Below are 25,000 nucleotides of genomic sequence, written 5' to 3'. Positions count from 1 at the left end.
GATCCAGGACCTATCGAGGTGAGAGTTCTAATCATAGAGACATATATTCAAAAATCTTATGGGCGCATCGGAGAATACAGAGACCACTATCAGTAGTATATGCCTTTCCTGGGAAAAGACCTAGAACATACTTATAAAAAGGGCGAAACTTACATGAACGGCCACGGATAGAATGACGAGAGGGGACAGCTGTTCATACTGCCATGGGGGATACAAATGGGTTCCGCTCTTCACACCTTAGCTATGTGAGTGCGCGGTACAAAGGCCTACATTTGAGAGGCATCGCCTATAGCACCTGACTTGATAGCGCAGGCTTATGCCTGACCTTTTGAATGCACACTTTGAATATCACCATTAAAATGAGACTTTGGAAACTGACTCGTAAGAACATAATAGTCTCCTTACTTAGTATCACTCATATGTACTCAACTTTTTAGTGTTTAGATCAAGGCACCTATATTCTTTCTAGAATTTATTCTCAAGATGCCTATTCGGATGCCCATAGAGAGGGGGGATTCGAAGTAGGTCAGGTCAAATAGAGCCGTCTTTGAAAGCTGTCCAATCGGTCTCAATCCTCTAGTGGAAGAGTAATAATACGGTAAACAGGAGCAAGAAAGGGGCTGCCATTAATTAGCTGCAAGGGATGAGAGAGGCCTTTTTCCGGGTAAGAGATGAATGAGGCCTTACGAGGGCTCTTTTCTTTCCCACTTAATAGATTAGATTCATTCCTTCGTTACGGCGGTTGAGGCGCCGTTCAGAGGTGCTATTATCAGAGTAGGAAAGTTAGCCAAGTTATCCTGCCTAGTTTCGATAAAGCACCCCTTATCGCCCCACGGCACCAGGTCTGGTTAGGACACACAGCGTATTCTATAGCGGATTGAACGGCTAGCGAACTCCGGCAAGAAAACGACGAAATAGCTCATAGCCCGGGTGACTTCTCTTACTTATTATTTATGGGATCCCCCTGATATATTCAGCCAGCTTGTTAGCTCAGCCTCTTGCAGTCCCTCGGGACTCGACATTCTTATAGGATTCGATTTCGTCTCCACAAGTTAACCTGTCTGCCTGCAAGGCCCAATCGAAGCAGATTGTCCCCGACCTTAAGGGTTCCGGATAGCGCCCCTTCACTTGTAGTTTCGCTACTCTAAGACATCAACACCAACTCAGGCTCCAGCCCTAACTTCAGCTTTAGATGAAACTTAGAATTAGGCTTCAGCTTCAGCTCCAGCTCTAGCTTAGGCTTGATTGAAGCATAGAATTAGGCACCAGCCTCGGCCCAGGCATCGGCTTCTTTCTTCGTAGTCTTCTTCTTCCCTCGGATTCGGCATAGCCTTCTTCAGATTATTCATCCTTGTCTTCGTCTCTGTCTACCAGATCGGATCCAATCAAAGCTGTTCGTCCCCCTTCTCGGCGTTCCCGGAGGGCGGCTCTTCACTTGGTGTTCACTATTCTAGGGTCTTGGCACTAACAATGGCGCGGACTTTCCCGCAAACAACACATCAAATATGGGTCTTGCTGCCTCCCTATTCCCCGAATGTGGGACTGATTGCCTCCCTATTCCCGGAAAGGCGATTCGCATGACCAAACAAAGGCGAGTAACGAACTCCTATCGACCGGCTACAGCTACTCTGGATCATCCCCACACAAGGACATCAGCTAGCGAACCGGTTGAATAGGTCTTCCCAAACGACGATTCGCAGCCATACGAACAGTGGTACTTGTCCCGGAATGGCGATTCGCATGACCAAATATAGGTCCTTCCCTGAAGGTTGATTCTCATCTGAATATAAGTCTAGCTGCCTCCCTCTTCCCGGGTAGCGATATATGCCCCAGAAGCTAAGAACTTCTAATATGTGCTATACCTGAAAGCGAGTGAGTATACCGTATATAGGTATACGAACGATAGAAGCTAAACGTCTTTTCTTGTTTGATTGTATTTGATCGTAACAGTTGCCGATTGTAGAAAATGCCATCTATTTTATGATCTAACGAAATGGGATAGAGTATACTACAATCCGATATCTGTAGAAAGAGCTATTTGGGGCCGAAGCAAGTGAATGCTTTAACAAGGGCCACTTTTCTACTCATTTTACCTTTTATTGTATATGGTCTAACGCTGGGTCTTTAATGCCACTTTTCTACTAGAATATGATCTAACGTTTTCCCTAGAATATCTGCCATATTGCTGTGAGGCTTCGCCGACTGAGAACAGAAGAGGCTTCGCCGACTGAGAACAAGAATAGGACTTGTCACAAAATACATAGTACTGTTCTATGGCAAGAGACACGAAGGCAGCTGGCAAGAGACACGAAGTTCCCTATTTGCAGATCTGTTCTGGTACATTTCCAATTCATTCTTTCCAGATGATAAACAGATCCATTTTGCAAGTTCGTTATTACGGGTAGTTCCTACAAAGGATCGGACTAATGACGTATACAATACTTGAATTCTCGGTGTAGATGCTACATAGTTGGTTCTCATCCTTCCTTTGAGATATGAGAAATGAATAGGGCTTAACAGCGCCTTCTTCCTTTTTTTTATCTTGACCGGGATCTCATAAGTATGGCTACAAAGATAACTATGGAGCCTAGCTGAAAGCTTGACAAGGCCTATCCGCCTTAGTGTATTCGGGCGCCCAACCACTTGCGGAAAGAATGGGGCATTCAAAACCAGACATAGATTCCTTCTCCTAGGGTTGCTCTGAGGTAACCGCACGTCTTGATGCTGGCAGTCAAGAAGGCAAAGAGTTTACTTCGATTTCCGAAGTGTAAAGAGTTGACCTTCCTTCGCCTATCTATAATTCTGCTACTGATTGGTTAAACAGTTCACATTCGCTTGGGAATACCAAAGAGAATGCAGTCGAGACAACCACAAGTGTAGGAACGAACGACACAGCATAGGCAATGTCCGGCCGTGTACACGTCTGGGCGTACATCAAGCTTCCAACAGCGGAAGCATATGGAATGTCCTTCATCTGATCTTTCTCTATATCGTTCCTCTATACAACCTCTAGCGTAGGAAAGGGGGTGCTACAAAGGCCAAAGAAGAAAAGCTGGTAACTTATTCTCAAAAGACCGATTACAGGTGACCTGATAGGATAGAAGTTTACTTGGAGTAAGCCCAGGGACAGTGACACCAAGGACTATTTGTTACCAGTCTTCCCAAGGGGAAAGTGCCAAATAAGTTGCTTTTTGTCTCAAAAAGCTATCATATCCCACTTAAGTTGGGCTAGCCTCTTTCTGGGGTTCCATACCTTGGGACTTTATGGAAAGGCTCTTTGTTATGGCTATCGTTGCTGTTATGGTTATTGCTATCGTTGCCACCTGAGCTAGTAGTCCCATCAGTCGTTTCAGAAGTAGTCTTGTCATCAGAACTCCCATCGCTTTCATCAGAACTGCCGTACCCGTAGCCTGAGCTTCGCTTCGTTTCACTTCGCTGTTTCACATAATTACTCCCGGAGCTTGAGTCTGAATCACTCCCTGAGCTATTCTCGGAGCTATTCTCTAAATCACTCAGATCAATAGTTGATTTCATGTCATCCGTAGGCTCACTTGAATTAGAATTGTAGCCTGAGTACTTGTTTGTTTTGGCTGCTAGGCGAATCATTGCTTTCATTGTTGTTGCTTTCCCATAATAGTAGTTGCCGGACGCTTGTTTCATAGTAGTTGCTGCTTTCCCATAATAGTAGTTGCCACTTGTTTCGTTCCCATTCCTCTGAGGCTGTTTTTACGGGCTTATATCCCACTAGAAGGCCCAGGAAGGAACTCAGTAAGCCCCATTCACTGATGATAGGACAAGAATGCCTGCCCAGGTTATGGACTTGATAAGTTAGCCTTGAAACTTCTGAAGAAAAGGCTAGTTCGAAGGTGGCCACATCTCCACCCCTATAGGACTGGTAACACGGGCAGCCAACGACAGATCCTATGATCCACCTTACCTAGCAGCCTAAAAATAAAAATAGGGCATCCGAGCCGGTGAGGGTGCGCGCCTATGGCATATTCCACACAGATAGACCTTCTCTAGACCTTCTCGAATCTCGAATAGGCACAGAATTAATGGTAGGTTCAGGCGGGTACTATGTATTTTTTTTCATTATCCGAGAGCTGGGGGCAATGTACAACGTCTTCTTCGTCCTAACGGCTGCTCTTTGCCGCTTCTATCCTACGTTTAGGCTTGAATGTCGCGTACTATGGAGTCCTATTCTTGCGATAGAACGCTAAATATTAGCCATAGAATGGATTTGATTCAAAGCCAGACTAGTCAGTAAGTAAAGCTCTTCCATTAAGACCCCGCTTGAGGAAGCAACCAAGCTTTCTCCTCTAGTCTCTTGACTCGTCAGCAAGCTCTTCCATTCTCTTCTCCTTGCCCTAGTCCGAAAGCCGTAGCCATCTCAGACTTTTCTTTTGTCGAATGAAGTCCTTGAGTTACTGCCCTCCTCCTTTTGCTTTTGTCGACCTGAAGCTGCAGTGAAGGAGGGAATGGATTAGATTACTGAGGAATGAAATAGCATCACATTTTAACAGACAGATGAAAGCTTATGACATGGTGAGATGGTGCTCTAAAGTTGAGCAACTTTCCTTCTAAGTAAACATCCTTGTTGTTTGGAGCCCAAGTAGCCATTGTTCCTTAGCGTATAACACTAAGTAAATAAACTTCCTGTAGTTTGTAACTAGTCTTGCTAGCAACAACCGGAGTAGCCATACACGCTATGTAACTAGAAAGCCAACTAGCTTATGGTCTTGGCTTATAGATGTGCAAATAAACTAGAAGAGTCTTGTATATAATATAGTCAAGTAGCAACTAACCTGGTAAACTATAGCAACTAAACCAGAATATAGGTAGCTTCTATAGTACTATTAGAGTGAAAGCAAGTAAACTATCTATCTAGTATTTAGCTATTCTTGCAAAAGTAGGTCAATATGCATGCTAAAGCAAGAAAGCTTGCCCCGCTCTCTAGCAACTTCTTTATCCCGATTAGCCAAACTGATGTCATTAACCCTTCCTCATTAACCGCCTCTAGCTAGAACTCATATATGCAAGAAGCAAGTAAACAAGCTATATCGGGAGTACTACTATAGACTTTCCCAGCTGATCAGTAGAAAGAGCTCTTGCCTTCAACTCAGAACAGAACCTTCTTTCCGGTGCATAAGAAAAGAAAGAAGTGTAGTGTTATAGAAGCTAGCAGCTGATTGCGGAGAAGAGTGCATAAGATGTAGTGTTCTATTGCAACTCTACTCTTTCTATAAGACCTACGGCAACTAAGAAAGTGAAGTAGTTATCTAATGGTGCAAAAGAAAAGAAAGCTAGTGAGTATACCGTATATAGGTATACGAACGATAGAAGCTTATCTACAGCTCTTTTTTGACTTACTTATAGCCCTACGGAAAGTGTTGTAGTTAGCTAAAGTGTAGCTAATGCAGAGCAGCAAGTGTAGCTAGGGGCTAAGGTGCTAAAGTAGCTATTGAAGCTAGGAGTTCTTGTTCCTGCTTGAGCGAGTAGTTCGGGGGAAATGTTGCTAAGAGCTCTGCTGTTTTAGCAGTTATTGTAGCTATTGTTGTTTGAACTAAGCAAGTGTAGCTAACCTCGCATTCTGTAGCTGAAAGCGCTATTCAATGTTGCAGTTGCTTCTAACTATTAGCTCTTGTTGCCTAAGTGAAGTTAAAACAGCTTGTTTGGCTTCTAATCTAGCAAGGAAGCAGAGGGGCCCGTATGCTGATGAGCGAGTGAATCTTGCTTGTTGCTCTTGTTGTTAATACTAGCTAGGTGTCTTAGCAAGTATAGCTACTGTCTTCTATGGGCTAGTTAGCAATACTTGCATATAACTCCTCGCTTACAGTCAACATAATGTTGCTTCTAACTCTTCCTAACCTCGCATTCTGTAGCTTACAGTCAACATAATGTTGTTGTTTGAGTTGCTTAATACTCCAACAGTGGCTTCTTAGCAAGTATAGCTATTTTTCGTTTTATATAGCAGCAAAAGTGACTCATGCCATTTTCTTACCAGAGATGCTTTCAAAACAAGAAAGTGTGCGTTTCATATATATGGAAAGGTTACCTCACTCATTTCCTTACCATAGATGCTTGAACAAGTCTACTTTTTTCGTTTCATATAGGTGGAAAAGCTACCTTGCTTACAGTAAAGTCTCTCTCATATGGCAGACAAACAGAAAAAAGCTAGTGAAGACTGGCTAGCCGTATGCAAACACAGTCAATACTTAGCAAGAGACATAATCAACACATGCTAGTTACAGACTAGGAAACCCGGGAATTTTGGCCATTTGAAAACATATGTCAGTTCCTTCCTCCAACAGCTTCTTCTCAAGCAAAAGCGACTCTTCGCCCGGAGAATTTATTTAAGCACTTAACTGCTAGTTCCATTCCAACAAGGGATGCAAGCAAGGAATCCAATCCAGGAAAGTCATCAGTCCCACATCGGCTAGCCCTTTCCAGCTCTGATTCACTTGCGAAAACAGGGGATTCGATAGCAGTAGCTGCGGATTCTCATGTCAAACCTTTCGCCGAAAATGGAGAGATGAATTGATGTATTTATTTAATCCGTCGGGACTGACGGGGCTCGAACCCGCAGCTTCCGCCTTGACAGGGCGGTGCTCTGACCGATTGAACTACAATCCCAGGTGTAAAGCCTAAAAATTCTTTTTTTTTTTCTCTTCATTCGAACTATTTACTTTCGCCGTGTTGTAACAGAAACACGAATGATATACTATATTCTTATATAATTCGATATCTTTCTTTTTAAATGCAGTAGACTCATAGTGGGCTAATTCATGAATGGAACCAAATGGGCCCTTTTTTTAACTTTTAACTAAAGAGTCACGCTCTTTAAACGCCCTAAGCTAAGAAAGAGGCTTAAGTCATCGATTCAAGGCTTCTTTATTTTCCACGAAACTCCTGTCTTAGTCTTCATTTTAAAAGCAGAAGATATAGGTAAATAGAACCAGCCGTCGATTCGATTGTTTTCCAAGAAATGTTGGGCCGGGTATGTAAGCCATGTATCTGGGATTCTTTTCAAAATGAATCTCATCTTTACATAAAAAAAATTGTAGTTCCCCGGTAATTCCTTCAATAGCGGCTCTAATGTCAAATGAAAACCTTCCACCCGGATCTATCTGATTCTAGCACAACTGCGGTTAGTGATTCAATCACAGCGGGTAGACCAAGAGCAGTTCTTTTTTTTTATTCAACAGTCTAAGGAGTCAATTCCTTCAAAGCTTCCACCGGGAAAGAGCCAAGCAGCTGCTATTTGAACAACGGATATGGAGACAGCGTATGATTTAAAAGTTATAAAATATTGAACAACGGATTCAGCCATTTAATAGAATATCTACAACTTATGGCTCCACTGGTTGTATGCTAGATGCAACCTATTCTGTAACAACTTCTTCTGGCTATAGCACCTGCCCATTCCCTGACTTCCTTTCTTCTCTCAGGGCATTCTCTTCTTCTTTAACTATGTCATTTGCTTTCACTAGCACCGGTTACGAGAACAGTCAGAGCAGATTATATATAAGAGTACCTTCTGTCCCATTTGGCTCAATATTAATAGCCGGAGATTTAATAGCTTGGGTGCCGTCCCCTCATCTCTCCACCAGAAGGTAGAGTTCCCATTATTATTATGTTTTTTATCGCTGTCAAATTCTTCCCTATTTCTGTCTTCTTTTCAAAGATGGAGTTCCTTTTATGCAGTCGATTTATTTCGAGCTTGCTCGTCAAAATGGGCTGCTCGGTCACGCTTGCCTTGGTGATTGAACCATTTCTTCGCGCTACCCACTCTTGATTGGCTAAGATTTGATATTTGCTTTTGTCTCTCCCATTTCTGTGACCAAAATCGCTTTGACTTATTCGACTAGACGGGGAAGGTCTGTCCCTTCTCCACTGGAAGAAAGTAGATGATCACGTAGGGCGAATGAATCAAAGAAAGGGAAACTTCTCCATCCCAGAAAGCGGAGTGACTTCTTGAATCTTTGAATAGAGAGCCCCATTAACCAGACAAGCTGGAGGAGACAAGCTACCTCACAGAAAGGATGACCAAGCTCCAGGGAGGTTTTTGGTTATGGGGTTGGAGATTAAGTCAAATTCGAGTTTGATTAGCTTGGATAGGGATTTCGAACTCTAATCAAGGCAAGGCATAATGCCAATCCGAGAATCCTTTATCAAAAGCCGGCATAACAAGCCCTGCCAACCGTTGACTGGCATCTCAATAGACTCTAGCGAGGAACCCGGTTTGGCTTCAATTGAGCCAAGTTTTCGATTTCAATCAGGCCAGCAAGCCTAAGACGTCGTAATGCCTTTTTCTTAGTGCTCATAGAACCTTCCCACAGGGATATCGCTATGTAAGTTCCTGCCCATTCACCAGTTGATCTGATTCACGAGTTGAAGTTAATCCGATGGACGAGTGGATAAGGAGAAGTTCGGGACAGATCCAGGAAAAACATGGAGAGAGCAGGGGACATACGTATTTGTTTGTATCACCACAAAATGCACCTAGCTCCGCTGCTATCCTCTCCGTACCAGTCTCGCTACTTCTTCCCTCTCTCGTTGGTATAGAAGCTCGAGAGTGGAAATTGCATATAGAAAGAAAGAAGGTCTCAATTCGACTCTGTTATGAGCATAGCTAAACCACTTCATTCCCCTTTACAGCTAGGTTATGAAAGAACTATGGCATAGCTACTATATAAGCTATATAGAGTCAATAGCAAGACTTGCTGTACTAGCTCTATATGCTTATGGCAAGTGAGTATACGAACGATAAAAGAAAGAGCGTATAGAATGCAATGTTGTTAGGTAGTTTCGGGAAGAAGGCTTGGATACGTAGTTCGTATTGTCTATTGGCTCCCAATTATCATTGCCTATCCGCTCGAAGCCTTAAAGTAAAAAGTAAAGGACTGGGGAAGTCCATCAATACTGATCGTAGACAATTGACATTAAGTGGGAAGAGTAGACTTCAAGTATTGGACTTACGTGAGTTGGTCGGGTCAAGGACCTGGGGCAGTCGCTACAGAGTAGACTTGAAACCGAGCGGGAACATGGCGGGTAGTAGCCTTTAACAGTGCTGGTCTACCCCGATTTTCTTTCCGGGACTGAAAGACTTGGTTTCGCCACCCCTATTTCATTAGTAGAGCTCTATTGATAAAGACCTTGGAATTGGCCAATCACCAAGGGTTAGCATTCTGTTATAACGAATAGAACGAACTCGAGTTCAGTTCACCGGTACGGCACAGCCGGGGGGAGCGGAGAAGGGTACAGCACAACTAGAATGTTTTTTCGCTTCCGAAAGAAGTAATGCAATTGGTTGACCCAGGAAAGACCCCTACCGCTAACTTCTCTGTCCTAATCTCCTGTGTCGAAGCTTTCTTGTTCTACAGGTCCGGACTTTCGATTCTCGAAAGATTGCCCCTTATTTGCTAAGGATCAAACAGTCTCAGTCAAGGTCTGCCTAGCGAAATAAATAATGATAGTAGTTGTAGAGATCTACCCGCTCATATGAGTTCCGTGAACAACAAAAATAAGGGCAGTAGGGGGGCCAGTTCTATCTTTCATCACCGATTAACAAGCTTTCACGTTCCAAGGAATGACATGGCTGTTCAAGAACCCGTTCAAAACGCGGGAAAAAGAAATGCCTAAAGTCACGAGTAGGTCCTCACGTCAATTTAAACTCCACTCTCGTCGCTTCGCTAATTGGATCTCTTTGGCGGTTTACCGGGCAATGCCATCATCCCTTTCCCCACTTCCATCGGGGAGCGACATTGGGAAACTTCTTTTATTCTACGTTAAGCCAACTCCGAACACCTTCTATAGCCTTTGTCCGGCTCAAGCGAGAGCCTATTCTGACTTGCTTTCCAACACGATTGGACTTTCCGGATCCCTTTTCTTCCTTTCAGGTATATCCATTCAAAAAGCAGAAAAGCGATGCCTGTTGTCGCCATAGCAACTACTTTCGTAAGCCGAGCCGAGGCCCACTCCCGAAGCTTTATTCGGTTCTTTGAGTCTGACTCTTATATAAATATAAAGACCGATGATCCAGTACCAGACTTCGCCTTTTTGGCTACCCTTCCTCTATCAACAAACACGAAAGGTATTTATCTGAAGAGAAAAGAAAACTTGATGCTTTTATTAGCTATAAAACTCTTTGTGCTTGCTTAGCAGATGTCCTTTACCTCTCTGCTTTGGACTCAGTCACTAGTTTGCAGTAAAGAAAGCAGTTGGCTCTTCCTGCACCCATGCATAAAGAATTAGTAAGTAGGGTCTTCTCTCAGCACGCCATTCCTACGCCTATGGCTAATAGAATAGAGTAGAAATTTCTTTGATGGTTGAAGCCGACTAGGCCCTAGCGTCACTATAGCCTACTTTATTCCATTCCCCCTTCTTGCCTCTCTATGATTGAGCAGCTTTGCAAGCTCCCTCTCGATTGCAAACTCATGATTCCAAGAAAGAAAGCAGATGTTCTCTCGCTAAGTGAGTTTTGTGTTATAGTCTATGTTCTCGTTAATGTTTTAGCTGAGTTCTGCGCTCTTTTGATGGTAGCCTATCTCAGAGAGCCCTATCTCGACCTGTGGAAGGAGGTGACTATTGTTACAAGTACTTACATTCCGATCCCTGATCTATAGCTACGGCTTTGTTCGATTTATTATGGCATTTGAACAAAAGTCTCCCCGAAGCAGAACTTGAAGGTAGAGGTGATCCGGTGCGTGCAATCAATCCCGTTCTTATTACAATCTACTCCTGTTTTTATTCATTACTTGCTTTCAGTAAAGGGAGAGCGCCTCACGTCGAAGAAAGAAAGCGTCGAGAAGTTGAGGTGATCATAATTTAAGTTGCAATGAAAGCAATGAAAACGAATTTACTTCAAATATCGTATACAGGATGTTCTATAAGAAATTATTCGTCTTTCATAGTGAAGTCGGATTGTGAATTGAGGAAGCAGCGCCCAGTAGTGCCCAGCTGTAATGAACCTAAATGGTTCAGCTCGGGGCGGTAACCGTATGCCTAAGATTCTATCTGACTCCACTTTGAATTCTTGACGATATCGAACTGGAACAACCTGTTCTTCCTGAAGACCCTGATTCAAAGCCAAAGGATTTCCCGCCGCTACCATATAGTATTCATCTTTACCTGGTGATAAATAAAGCATCCGTGCCCCTTTTGATCTCTCAGAAATCTCATAAAACGGGCTTTCTAGAGATCCCCAACGACCAATCTTCGCATGAATTGCTAAGGATGCTATCAATTCATTGAATTGACTTTCCAGCGTTTCCATTTTATATTCCCAACCTTTTTTTGGTTGTATTATAGATTCGCCAATGAGTCGCTCCCTTTGCTCGGTCCAAAAAGGATCCGGATCCAATTCCGACATACGTTTTGAATTATTCCTGTTTTCACAGCAATTCTTTGCTGTATGCTTTCTGGGGGGAATACATCATCATATTGCCGAAATAAGCGAAAAAGTCTTTTCTTTTGTCGTTCGGGGGATGGTCCCTCGTTCCACAGGCGCCGCATGGAGGGGAGAACGAATGGCTCAGGAATCGGCCGGTTCCGAGTAGACTCGTGGAGCTGCAGTTTGGATTCTCGTAGAATAAGAGGAGCTGTATGAGGAAATGACTTCACTTAAAAGACAAATGCCGCCGCTGCGAGGCGAGGGAGCAACTTGTCTGGTCTTGCGGTGCACTCATTCCCGTTACGAGAATGAAATGACGCCCCAGCTTGACTCGAGACCAAGACTCCTTACAACTCGCACCAATAGCGGCACTGAGCGGTCGGAGATTGATTGAAAAGGCAGCCCCCCCCCAGCCGCCTACCTACTCGCTCGTGTTCGTAGCTCGATCGGAGGTCAAGACTTTGGTCCGGCGGAAAACAGGCGTCGTCCGTATCAAGTGATACGTGAATTGCTCAGTAGTGCTTCGCCACTACCGTAGCTGGCGGAAATAGCTTAATGGTAGAGCATAGCCTTGCCAAGGCTGAGGTTGAGGGTTCAAGTCCCTTCTTCCGCTCCCGGCTTCGTCGTTTAGTGGTAACGAGTGGAGTGCATAAGCCCCTTGTATTGTATAGGGTTCCAAACCTATCTTACTAATAACATAGAAAGGGGCAAGCCAAAACCTACTCCTAACAAGCAGCCGGCTTTTCATCAGCCGTTGCGCGCTTCTGTTTTTCAGCAGGCTTCTTCAAATATCCCATAAATGAAGTAGGGGCTATAACTTATAAGTGTAAGTAGCTAGCTAGCGCGCTAGCGTTTTCCCTTACTAGTAAAGGGGCTGCTAGTTGTAGCGCGCCAGTGTACTGGTGAATAGGAAAGGCGAATTTAGATGACTAATGACGGATGGAGGTTGAGGATAGAACATGTTCGGTGCCTCGCCCTTGTCTCCTTCGCCGGAGACTTCAAATGCTGGGAATCCTCTCGATAAAGAAGAGGCATAAGCATTGCCTCTCGATCCAATCCGTCTTCCCTGCCTCCCCAACACACTCTGGATACGAAAGAAACCTCCCGCCATAGAGAAGAGATCTAAAGCCTGGGTCCCCTCGATCGCCCTCCCTTGAACCTGAACAGGTCGAGAGAGATGAACCCGCACCACATTTTAGAACCTTCGAACCGAAACCCCCAACTAGAGATGGAATTCAAGAACCTAAACAACTCAGTTGAGAGCTCCGCGACTGGTTCAAGGGAAGGTCCACCAATGATTGATAGGCCCCCCTATCCGTCTCTTGATCCCTCATTCCACTAATCCGTTGTTACTGATTCATTCAAGGCATAGACTCCCCACTTCTTTGTCTTATTAGCGCAGGTGTTCATCAACGATGAAAGCCGCTGAACTTAAGACTCGAGTTGAGAAAGAGGGCTAGGCCACCGGGAGGGCTTTCAGGGACCGGGGGGGGGTGGATTATAGAGCTAGGGAGGGGCAAATCGAAGGGTTTTCCATTGGGATTGGGCATGGACGAGCCTCGACTGGGCCAGCATTGATGAAAAAAAAAAGGAAAAAAGGAGGCTTGTAAATAAGTCTTGGGCTCTCCATCTCTAGGAAGATTGTGTCCAGGATCTGGTAATCTAAGCCTTGCTTCTTCTGGTCGGCTCGTATTAGCCTGTGCTTTATTACAGGTAGTCATTCCCCCGTTCCTTTAGTCTTTTCAACGGTACTTGAATCTTAAGTCGCGGTCATGTCTCGCCCCCCCAGTATAGTGACCGGTTCTCTCTTTTTCCCGAATTTCATCAGTTCCAGGCTCAAGTGCCTGTTCATCCATCTTCATTCCAAAGGCGAACATCTCCATTGAGTGACTGTAACTGCTATGGTTTACAGTCAATAGTTCTTAACCAACCCTTTCTTATTATGTCTTTCTTTCTGAAGGGCTTGCGGTTCATTACACCAAAGGCTTTCAGTGAACTATTGAAGCTATCGAGAGAGTACCAAACGCTGACGGTGACGAAGGTTGCCGACTTTCGGTGGACGCGGAGCCGCATAGCATTGCAAGTAAATAGAGCAGAGAGCTTACCCTTTGTTTCTATTAGAGTCGCGAGCTTGTTGTAGTCGGTCCTAAAGGGAGAACCTTGCTGCTTACTTGCTATATCCTCGCGCCCTTTTGCACGGCTCGGCTTCTTCTTCGAGCCCTGCTTCTCCCTTCCCCCTCTCCCCGTTCTGCCGTCCAAAACAGGCCGTATGGAGTATAGCCAAGTGGTAAGGCATCGGTTTTTGGTACCGGCATGCAAAGGTTCGAATCCTTTTACTCCAGATTATGAACACCCGATCGGATCTGTCAAGAACGAGCTGACGACTACAGGGGAAGCGGCTGACTGCAGTCCCTGAGCCCAGCTTGTAGCAAGCCAAAAGTGTGACTTCAGCCTACTTTTTCGCTCGCCCAGCCGCTGCCGTCTCGTACTTTTGGGAGCGTCAAGTAGATATGTGAGCTATCTGCTTGCTGACTTTACTATGTGAACTATCTGCTTGAGTGAACTTCTCCTAGCCTGAGCTAAGACAAAGTAACTGAAAGGTAGATTGCCCGTAAGCCAAGAGGTGTGGTGAAGTACGTGCTGAGCGGGCGAAAGGAAAGGCAAAAGAACTCCAGTTTTGATAGTCCAATAGTGCTAAGACCTATTGAATGCAGCTTTTGAAGAGGCTTGCTGCAAACGGATTTTTGCTCTGCTTTCTTTCCCCACCAAGACTAATTAGAATGAATTGCAGAATAGAACCCCGCCAAAGGGAAGCACCAATACATGGAGTAGGAAGGACTTACTTGACCCAAGGAGAAGGCCTTTGAGAGCCTATACCCATAGCGAATCTATTCCTATCAATGTCCGATTTCGAGAGAAAAGGCATTCGAAGCACTTGTGAAGGAAATTGGCGCTATCTCTTCATCAACAAAAGGGTCCATCTCAGCAACAGGAAGATTTAGACTTTACTTTATACTGGATTCTCACTATCGACTCCTTTGCCAGGATTGAAGTCTGATTTTGACTATGATTGGGCCCTACATCGGTCCCATTGATGGAAGGTAGGATGCATTGGGTACAGAGCCGAATACGCTAATACGAACCCGAGGAGAAAGTCTTTGCAACAGGGCTGGTCTTAGAAAAACCATTGCTCCAGCTGCCCGAACCAAACCCATTTCTCAAGGCACCCATACTTTAGTGTTGCCCTTCCTTGACATGTTGGGATCAATCTCTTCTGCTAACTCACTTTGAAGCTATTGACCAACCGCTTTCGCTGGAATCGAAGTAGGAAAGGCGATTGACTAAGATATTGATTGAGTAAAATATTTTCCAGGTCGGAGTGTTCAATTCCAAGATCACGATCACAAGCAAGGGGCAGGATAGGCTAGCTCCTTCTTATTGAAGGAATTGACTACCTATGGGGGCTGAGACAACGGAACCACTTCCTCTGCCACATTGGTTCTTCCATCTATATTGATGGATAGCTCTTAGAATACGTCGTTAAACGAAGCTTCGGGATACCAACTAGGAATAGGGTTAGCAGCCTTTACTTCAAGACCTGAGATGAATCTGTTTTCTCTACAGCTATCTTACTTACTGTCTGCGTTGGCTCATCCCAAGGGCAAGGGTACGAAAGACGGCTTGCCCGATTCTTAGACTATGAATGCCTCCTCCTCAGCGAAATGCGCCATCTCTTGTACCAACTCGCCAAGGGCTGAATTAGGAAAGGAAAGAAAGGAAGCAGAGAATGAAGAGAGGATTTGACTTGACTACTACTAATACCTTTTAAATAAAGGTGTATGTACGAAATTCCACTATCTCCCAGACTGAATGAGGTTTATAATCCTAGATCACAGAGTTTCATTGATGCCAAAAAAGGGCTTTCCTGGAAAGAAGGAATTGTTGGCTTAAGATTATACTAATAGCCGCCCATTTGTTTCGTGCAACTTTATATCACAGGAACTGAAAGCATTCGTGATTGGACCTTCTTCTATATAAATAATAATATATATATATATAAATAAGAGGTTTGTGATTCAATCAATATTCCTATCCTTCCTTTGTCACCCTCTTCTCCCCGAGCTAACTTGAGAACTAGGATTTGCCTAATTCGTATTATAGACCAGGCTATGCAGCAATTCGACCACTGTTACTGTACTAGATATCTCAGGCTTATCCTACTTCAATTCTGGCTTCGCTTCTTCCCGGTGATGGATATGGTCTCGATGACTTTGCCCCAGTATGGCATAAAACATACATTGAATATTTGTTGAAAAAAGGTAATTTCATGTGTGAGCACCTTGACTCTTTTAGGTAAGGCTATTTACCAAGTGAGTCTGCGCAGCATGCTCCGAAACAGAAGAACCATTTGAAATCCCATTTGCACCCGGATTCAGCTTCTTTCGAACTAGCAAATGAACTTTCTGAGCCAACAACGGATCGGCTTGGCCCATTCCTCAGATGAGGAAGAAAGAGTACACTGCAATCAAGTCCGTAGAATAGAATAGTCTCGCGCGTGCACGCGCTTCCTTAACTCATTCTAACATAGCTAACCGAAGGAGAGAATATTCAGTTGAAAGTGAAAGGTCGAGGAAACCGAGACCGAGGAAAGCTAGGAAGGCGAGGAACGAGAAACCAAGTAGTAGGCCGGAAGGTGGAAGCATTAAATAGAAAGAACTCCGGATGTGAGGCCCTAGGCTTCGCCGACTGAGAACAAGCAACGGATTACTTGCTAAAGTAATGCTTACCGCCTGGATAGAAAACCCTGAAGTACATGTCATCATTCAAAACCTATGTTTTAGCGCTTCAAGATGAGCCTTAATTCATACCTATCTTCTTCCCTCAATCTGCTATGCTTGAACTCGGCGGAGAATTGGGAGGTGGTACCTGGGGCATAAGTTATGAACTTCCCTCCTTGAATCAAATATCTTCCTCTGCTCGTCTGGACTGGAGGCAGGAATTTGGGTTGTTTATTGGCCTTATCTCCCGGGTGAGCTTGACTTCCTGTCCTTGTTTGATCCTGCCTCACGCCCACACTCACGAAAGACAACAGCGCCTACGTCTTGAACTACCAAGCAAGGGATGAGCTACCTATCGACAGTAGGCACTATCGCCTCACATTAAACTCCTAGCTTGCATACTGCTCCTAGCACGAAAGAATAAGCATCCTTAGCGCATCCGACAGCCGGCCCTATGAGCTAGCTTACCAGCTCGACCTCTGCCACTACTGCTTCGCTAGCCAATGCTAGAGATAGAAGATCTAAAACAAGGGCGGAGCCTATGACCGATCAGCCTTTGTGATTGCTTATTTGAAGGCAGACTTCGACTCCTTTCCTTGGACCAGGCACCAAAGCAAGCAAGAGATTGAAGCGGGGCATTCTTTCAATAAGGGAATGTTCCGGATTTACCAGTTGACCTGTTTCGGGAGACCGTCCAGTTGCAGAACAAAGGGAGTGGTTTGGTTTATAGCTGATTGCGCCGGACTGGTATACTTCCCCTCTTGGCTTTGTTGCTTTAGTAGAATAGATTCGATATTCGATTGGAGGAGAAGCGCACCTTGACTCATGAACTCATATGCACTTCCTATACTCCTGAAATCCGGAGCAGGTTTGAAAGCTCCACCGTCAAGTTGAAGAAAAGTCATTCCGACCGTTGCTAAAGTTTTTGGTTGTCCCATTTTTTCTGTTTCCTACGTATGTGATTGAGAGAAACAAAGAGAGGTAGGAATTGGATCGATGACAAAGTACGGATCCCGATTGCTCTGTCACTTCATTTTTTTAGAAAGTGAGAAGCCGTACCTTGCCACATGAAACTGGGTATGACAATACCATTCTTATCCCGCCCCCCAGCCCCAGTGAGTGAGCAAAGCAAGCTATACCTGATACCGAGCAAGGAAACTTATCCTGCCGCAGTGATCATGGAAGTAGCGAATTGAAATGAGAGTGGCAAGGAATTTACCAAGCAATAGGCATTCCGTTCTATCTTTGTGAGAGTCCTTGCTCCACATTCCTCTACAAGAAAAAGAGCAGATCGAGCTGACAAAGAGAAGGGTTTGGCTGTTGCTATCGAGCGAGACATGAAACTTTGATCGAGATGGAGATGCTCCTGTGTCAGTTACTAGTCCACATGTACCAAACGAAGGACCGTTTCCAAATCAGATTGCAAGTGGAGAGGTAGCAGATCAAGGGCGGTCTCTTTTATTTAAAAAAGAGTGAAAATAATGGCTATTGCGGCCTTCGCTCCTCGCTTTTGTTCAATTATAAATAACCACTTCACTTTGATGGAGATTTGTAGCATCATTCAAGTAAATACAGATTGAGATTGTAGAAACATGAGCTTGTGATATAGCTACACCTAATTCCGGACCGGTTAATGCAAGAACTATAAATAAAGGACCCAGATCTCCTATGAAATAGAAAAGATCATTCATACATAGCATAGTCCAAGCGAACCCACTTAAAATCTTTACTGAACTATGACCGGCCATCATATTAGCAAATAAACGTATTCCTGAGCTTAATGCGCGAAAACAATGAGGGATTAGCTCAAGGAGTACTAAAAAAGGTGCTAACGGCAGTGGGACTCCTGCGGGTAATGAAAAGCTTAAAAAATGAAGCCCATTTCTTTGAAATCCCACGAGAGTAATGCCAATAAAAATGGAAAATGAGAGGCCCAAAGTAATGAGAAAATGACTTGTAACTGTGAAGCTATAAGGTATCATACCCTGTGGATTACGAAAGAACGAAAAAGTAAAAGTGACCGAGATGCGAGGGGAAAACTTTTGTTTAACATTTCCGGAAAGACCACCTATTTGTTCGTTTACCGGGTTCGGCACGAAATCATAAATAAGCTCTACCAAGGATTGCCAAGCATTTGGTACTGAGTTTCCTCCTCCGTTTTTAGTAACAAAATGAACCAAAAGTAGGACCAAACTGAGAGTGAGTAGCATAAACAAAGAGGGATTTGTGAATGAGAAATACAAGTGTCCTATATTCATAGGAATCAATGGGAGAATGGCAAATTGCTCAAGTGGGCTGGGGATGGTGGGGGCCTGCCCCGCTATAAACCAAGTTTCAGCAAAAGCTTCACTCTGGACTCCATTTATGTTCAAATCATTTAAAAGGCACTCCAGAAAAACGATCAGGTCGCTTTCCCCATGCACCGCCTGAGCCGCTGTTAAAACCTCGTCGGGACTTCTGTTAACCATTAACTCTCCTAATACGTCGTGTATTCGAGCCCTAAGTTCTACTGCACGTTCAGTCAACGCCTGAGCCTGAGCGCCAGAAGCGGCAGATGGGTTAACAGTCGTCGTTGGTTCAGGTGCAAATTGAGTAGTATAAGATTTCTTACTATATGTTTTATTACTATTCAGTCTGTTCTCGTCAAAGCGGCGAAATATAGGCATTATCTTTTATACTCTTCTTGTAGTTCTGCTTCTTGCTCTAAAAATGCAAAAAGACTTGGAACGCAATTTCTGGTCGGTCCGACCGAGAAAGGCACGGGACTTGTTGGGCGTAAGATTCTTTTTATTCTCTTACGATATTATACAAAGAGCTCTCATAGTTAAAAAAGACGTGAGCAAGAACTCAATTCCTAGGATATCGTGGTTGGATTGCATATCAAAACTCTTACTGAGCCATGTAGGCATTTCGTAAGAAGAGAAGACAAAACACTCTTTTTCTAGGCCTAGGAAATTACTGCTTTTGCCTTAGATAAGAGAGATTTCCCTTACTGCTTGGGCCAGAAAACATTAATGCAACTTTCCATAGGAACGACCCGATAAACTACATCGGCTCTAATCCCAGCATTTGCCCACTATTGCAATAAGGAAGGGAAGAAAGGATCTACTTTGTTTGTTAACTCCTCAGCGTAGGACACTAAGTAAGTAAACTACCTTCTAAGATTGAGAATACCCTGCAATAAGACTTGTTTGGCATCCCGGGCTAGGCCTCCTCGCACATAGAATGGAAGAATCCCCTGTTGACGGAATAAGAGCTGTTATAGAATGCGCCTTACCTTCGGACTTTACTATTGATTAAGGGCTTTGATGGGCAAATGCCAATAGTACAGATATCCACGAACACAGAATAGGAGATGGAGCTCATTTTCACGTGAAGAAGAATAGGCTCAGGCTAAGGGCGAGAGAAAGATTGAATTAACCTCAACAACTCGTGAAAGCAGTTTAACTAATGGCCGAAGTCAAGTCCTTCTTCGCGCACAGCCAGACCTTCTGCTCGATTGTTTGTTGCGGGAAGAAGGCTGGAATATGTCTCTCCCTAGCCCTAGGATAGAATGTGATCTCTTTCTCTCCACTCCCCCTCCCTTCCGTCCTGTCAGATAATATCCCTGACTTTGACATAGAAGGGAATCTCAACCATGTACACAAGAGCAGAGCGAAGTACGAGGGTCGCTGCAATTTAAGCGTGAGCTCAAGCAGAGCAGTTTCACGAAAGTACTCCTACACAACCAATAGCAGGAATCCCACTAACTAGTCAATTTTCATACACGGGGAATACTGTTACGGGCACTAGGCCGGCAGGAAGGCAAGATGAATCTATCAAGCAAGTCAATACTCTATCTATACCAATTGATTCTGAACTTCAGTCTCAGTAAATACATATGTTAGATTTTACCATTCAACATTTTGATCCTAGTCTTGACTTGGTTCACGGCCTATCTTTAGTAAAAGGAATGTGCGGCTCACGTACCTGTAGGCTTAAAGAATATAGCAGTTGTAGCTGTTCTGTGTGGAGCACGATCGGCATAAGGACTTCGGTTTACGGAACGTAGCTAAAGGTGCTGTCTTAAATAGAATTTCTTCTTTTCTGATAGCAGCTACTCTAAGTAATTAAGCAATTTACTGAGTTGATTGAGTACTGGTAGCCACTGAGCCAAGCCAATGATCCAAGGGTGGTGAAAGCGTAAGCGAAAGGGATAGAGGCTGGCATGATATAAAAGAATGGCTGTGAGGAAGGTTCGATGTAATTGAAGCTCAGGCAACATGGAGAAGTGGGAATGAGTAACCCGGGGTTCGTTTTTTAAGTTTGACGGCAAAGGAAATTTACACTCTTTATGATATGAAGCGGCTGTTCACGAAGTCACTCACGGCAGAACCACTTATTGGACAAGCTTTTTTAGTTAAAGGCTGATCGCCGCTCTGCCACTGGACTTTGTGTCTTCCTTTTAGCTCTTCGTTCATCCGGGTAGCTCATCCCTTTTTTAACGAATTGCTTCTTCCCCTCTCTTTCTTTCCATTCCAGTAGTTTTATGCAGTCTGGTCTGTCCATCTCCCAGCATCCAGAAATCATGTTTGTTCCTACAAGCCCATTTGGCTGCAACATGTGCTTCACATACATAGTTCCTATTCAATTTTTTACAGACTTGGAGATCAAGAAGGGAAAGAAAAAAAAAAGAAAAGGATAATGAAAGCGCCGAGACATCTATAGGATATAAATTTCCTGCGCAGTCCGTGCTAGTAGTGATATCCTAATTCGGTGGCCTCTCCCACCCATCAAGGTAGAAGATAAGAAAGGGAAACTATTGCCAAGAGAGGCCTGGGGGCGTTCTACCCTTTCACCTACAGAAGGATCGGTTACCGGAGTGCTGCGCTTCTCGGGGTCATCTGAGTTAGAGCAACCCCACTGCCGGGGCGATCCAGTCACCCGGAATTTTCACTATTGTTACTTACGATGTTTCTTCGCAATTCCTGACTAGTCGTAGTTTTCTTTTTTCTCCTTTCAAACTAATTTAAATGATTGAAGTTTTTATATTTTATTTGGAATCGTGTTAGGTCTAATTCCTATTACTTTTTTGATTATTCGTAACTGCATATTTACAATACAGACGCGGCGATCGGTTGGACCTTTGATTAATTAACATCTCTTTTTTTTTATTGACTTCCTCCTTTCTTGAATCCGCAGGAGGTAAAATGAAGGTTGCTGTTCAAGTTAGTGAAGTTCTTTCATTGTAATTAGACCTAACAAGAACGGAATCACGCTCTGTAGGATTTGAACCTACGACATCAGGTTTTGGAGACCCGCGCTCTACCGAACTGAACTAAGAGCGCTTTCTTATCACAGTAGATACGACTGTAAAGAAAAGGATTCTTTTTGTACCCCCAATACATCTTGCATGCATATAGTCTCATAAAATGAAAAAGATTCTGTATGCCCAATTTGAATCGATCTCAACGGATCTTGCCATTTCTTTCTTCTTTTGTAATTTTTTCTTTTTTTTAATATAAAAATCATCATCCCGCCGCTCCTACCAATGCTTACTTATGAGCAAAAAGGGTCATAAAGAATTAGCCCTTTGAATAAGTGAATAAGCGAGGCTTTCCCGATAGAAAGATTTGCATGCGACAGAGATCCCAATTCCGTGTATCCGGTTAAGCAAGCCCTGCCGCCTGCTTCCACCCAGACAAAAAACGTGAGCGCCTAGCGCGAAAGGTTGCTTTACTAAGATTCTAATATAAGACGCGTTAGCACTTTAGAAAGATTGCTCGTTAGCTAGGCCGTTTTCAATAAGGGGCGGAGCTTGAAGAAGCGAGCCTAGAGTAGCAGCCTATTAAGTTAAGTTTCATTCAGGCCCCTTTGAGATTCTATTAGTCAAGCGCTAGCGCCCCTATAGAGTCAGGATATTCTGCTATCAATGAAACCGAAATCAAAAAAACAAGTGCGTTTCGTATAGATCGAGACTTGTAGCTTGATTCTTTACTCATTCCATACTGGGAGGAATTGCAGGAAATCGTTCGAGAACACTTTATTCCTATTTTTTATCAATGATATCCGACGATCAAGACAATTCCCGTTAAACTCTTTCATTTCATATAAGCTCATTCTTATTCTTACGAAGCCAAATAGCATTTCCTATTAATTTGTCCCCTGGACTGGACCTATTCTGATTCTGATTCTTTATTATACGTCGCTACGCTGTTCCCAAGGACTCGCAGAATCGAAATAGCGAAATTCTTGGGTCATCTCAATGGGTTCAGAAACCACACGTTTCTCTGGATCATCATAGCGTACTTCCACATATCCACTCAGAGGAAGGTCTTTTCGTAATGGATGACCCTCGAAACCATAATCTGTTGATATACGGCGTAGATCCGGATGATTGATGGAAGAAACACCAAACATATCCCAAACTTCTCGCTCCCACCGGCCGGCTGATGAAAATAGACTGACTACCGGAGATATTCGTGTTACTTCGTCTGCACTGGTTTGTACACGAATGCGCGAGTTATACCGAGTACTCAGTAAATTATAGACCACTTCAAATCTTCGTTTTCGAGAGGGATGATCAACTCCGCAAATATCGATCAAAACTTGAACCCTTGTATAGGTATGCAATTTAAGAAAGCACAACAACGGAAATGGGTAGTCCGTATTGGTATCAGATCTATTCCCATGTTCCGATCTTTCCATTTTTTTTACCCATTTCTTGGGTAAAGTCTCCCAACTATATTTGAAAATGAATTGGTTATCCATAAAGAAAGCTTTCTTGTAGTTCCGCTTCTTGCTCTAAAAATGCATAAAGACTTGTCGGAAAGAGCCGGTTGGGTTGGTCCGACCAAGAAAGGCACGGGACTTGTTGGGCGTAAGATTCTTTTTATTCTCTTACGATATTTCGAGTTGGATGAACAGAGCGACCCTAAAGTAAAGAAAGGCCTTCTCAGCTGTCTTTTCTACATGTTTACCAGGCATTAATTGAAGGTTAAGGGATTAAAGAAAAGAACCGTGGTCAGCTGTTGCCTCAGCCTCTGCCTTTCGAGCAGTTAAGTCTTTCTCGTCGAAGCCTGATTACAGAAAAACCTTCCGTTAGAGCTGGAACGTAACTAACATAGTAGATAAAGACCTTTCTCCATCGTCTTGATGGACTGAGTTGAGGCGAGACTGGTCTAGAAAGAGTTTTTGAAAGTGCCCTTCCTCAATTTAGTGATGCTAATCTTCACCAGAGTGATGATTCAGCAACTAGGGGCGGAAGCAAGTGGGCCCTAATCTAAGTCAAGTATGAATGAAAGCAGAAAGAGTCCTTCATTCATTTCTTTTTAAAATAATTTAACAAAATGAAAGGTTCTTCCCGGATCTATGTGAGTCGGAGACTTCGTAATGGATGGAAATTAAAGAGTTTAGCACCTCAAGCAAGTCGGCTTTGGACTCGTAAGAATGACTCTGAATCCTAGTTACCTAACCAAATGTTGGCCTGTTTGTGGTAGAACCCCGGTTCTAACCTCGGTAGAGTGGTAGCGGGACACAATCCTGTAGCACAACAACGGAGTCAACCGTTCCCTTGAGTTACGACGAAAAGAAGAAGCGAATCCCCTTCCTTATTAGGTAACAAAGTACCACCAGCGCTCTTACCCGAGGAGACTGACTTCACTAGATGTCTGAACTCATTACTGACGGAATACGCCTAAGACGAAGAAGTCAACTACGACATGGATGACATGAACTCTTCTTTTTCTATACAATAATACCAATAATTAAAAGCACGTGATGAGTAAAGTATGAAGTTCGCCCTACCAATCATCAGAATTGGGAATGCTATTGGCTCGGGCTTGTTAGCGAAGAGTGAACCTTGGTTAGAAGACCTCGTTCATGGCGCTATCAAAGAGAAGCCTTCCTACATTTCGAGGAGCAGTTTCGAAGACAAAGTAAAACTTCCCTCGCTCTAAATGATCCTAAGGCTTGCTTGGCATAGTCCGATTTGGTCCCTTAGTGGTAGAACCTGGTGAACCGGACTTTGATAATAAGGCATTCGATGCTCTAGACTTTGCTATAGTTGACTTTACTCCTGGCGCAGCTCCTTTCCCTCTGCTTTGGTGAAGCCGTGCATGAACTTTTGTGCCAGTGCTCCTCAAGGAAAGAACTTCATTTGAATTTATACGAAAAAGTATTTATTCTTCTAAAAGCATAAGTAGTAAACATTTTCAACTAGGGTTCCCATACATGCAAACATAAAAAAGAAAACCAAACAAAGATAGTTAGCATAAATAGGAGTCTATCTCCAGTAAGCATCGGAGTAGATCTCTACTAAAAAAAGAAAAAGAACACCATAAATGAAAACACACTACTTTGCGTCTACAGACACTTATTTAAACCTTCTAAAAACTCAAAAGAGTCGACGGACTCTTCTATTCTAGTCTCCCCGGTGACCGTGGGTGGCAGCACGCACAATTAGGGCTTCCTGCTCCGCCCGCAGCGCTTGCAGCCTCTCCTCCAAACCCTCGATGCGCTCTCTGGTAGCGCGAATGCGCGCTTCTTTCCTTGCAGGATCCATTGTTCTAACACTCCTCAAAAGGAAGTTTAGCACTCTACGGTGCTCTTGAATTTCATTTTGAAGTTGCCCCATTTCGGCAGCAATTGCAGAAAGCCTGTTTGCAGCATCCATATCCATACGTGCTAATACTCAATTTCTTTGATTTGATGAAGTGAAGACACTTATCGAGCCTCTATTTAGAGAGTGGTAGAGGAATCTCGCCATGCAGTACGAATTGCATGGCAGGCACAATTCTGACTAGTTCTCCGCACTACTTTTCTGCAGTTGAAGACTATCATGCCTTTTTAA

General features: G+C 43.8%; 3 protein-coding genes, 3 non-coding genes and 1 pseudogene across 6 annotated transcripts; 1 reads left to right on the top strand and 6 right to left on the bottom strand.

Moving 5' to 3' along the window:
* Positions 1–3,228: 3,228 nt before the first annotated feature.
* LOC108203890 (uncharacterized) lies at positions 3,229–3,660 on the bottom strand. Its single transcript, XM_017373093.1, has one exon. It carries the CDS (start codon positions 3,658–3,660, stop codon positions 3,229–3,231), a length of 432 nt encoding a protein of 143 aa, XP_017228582.1.
* A 2,899-nt stretch (positions 3,661–6,559) lies between these two features.
* Positions 6,560–6,633, bottom strand: TRNAD-GUC (transfer RNA aspartic acid (anticodon GUC)). The gene has a single exon. It is a non-coding gene; the product is annotated as a tRNA-Asp (tRNA).
* Positions 6,634–11,933: 5,300 nt separating this feature from the next.
* TRNAG-GCC (transfer RNA glycine (anticodon GCC)) lies at positions 11,934–12,005 on the top strand. The gene has a single exon. It is a non-coding gene; the product is annotated as a tRNA-Gly (tRNA).
* A 1,859-nt stretch (positions 12,006–13,864) lies between these two features.
* Positions 13,865–20,294, bottom strand: LOC108192759 (ATP synthase subunit a). The gene has a single exon (XM_017372271.2). It carries the CDS (start codon positions 18,834–18,836, stop codon positions 17,685–17,687), a length of 1,152 nt encoding a protein of 383 aa, XP_017227760.2. The 5' UTR covers positions 18,837–20,294; the 3' UTR covers positions 13,865–17,684.
* Positions 20,295–20,435: 141 nt separating this feature from the next.
* On the bottom strand, positions 20,436–23,081 carry LOC135150736 (NADH dehydrogenase [ubiquinone] iron-sulfur protein 3-like). Its single transcript, XM_064087706.1, has one exon. It carries the CDS (start codon positions 22,918–22,920, stop codon positions 22,348–22,350), a length of 573 nt encoding a protein of 190 aa, XP_063943776.1. The 5' UTR covers positions 22,921–23,081; the 3' UTR covers positions 20,436–22,347.
* LOC135150722 (photosystem I P700 chlorophyll a apoprotein A1-like) overlaps positions 20,436–25,000 on the bottom strand; it is a 9,870-nt pseudogene continuing 5,305 nt past the window's right edge.
* TRNAW-CCA (transfer RNA tryptophan (anticodon CCA)) lies at positions 21,424–21,497 on the bottom strand. Its single transcript has one exon. It is a non-coding gene; the product is annotated as a tRNA-Trp (tRNA).

The sequence above is a fragment of the Daucus carota genome, chromosome 1, assembly GCF_001625215.2.
Source record: "Daucus carota subsp. sativus chromosome 1, DH1 v3.0, whole genome shotgun sequence".
Classification (NCBI taxonomy): Eukaryota; Viridiplantae; Streptophyta; class Magnoliopsida; order Apiales; family Apiaceae; genus Daucus; species Daucus carota.
Note: the sequence above shows the minus strand (reverse complement) of the source record. Positions and strands in the feature narration are given on the sequence as shown.

Coding starts and splice junctions, on each gene's coding strand:
- LOC108203890 (XM_017373093.1), bottom strand. CDS start 3,660: ATGAAACAAGCGTCCGGCAACTACTATTATGGGAAAGCAACAACAATG.
- LOC108192759 (XM_017372271.2), bottom strand. CDS start 18,836: ATGCCTATATTTCGCCGCTTTGACGAGAACAGACTGAATAGTAATAAA.
- LOC135150736 (XM_064087706.1), bottom strand. CDS start 22,920: ATGGATAACCAATTCATTTTCAAATATAGTTGGGAGACTTTACCCAAG.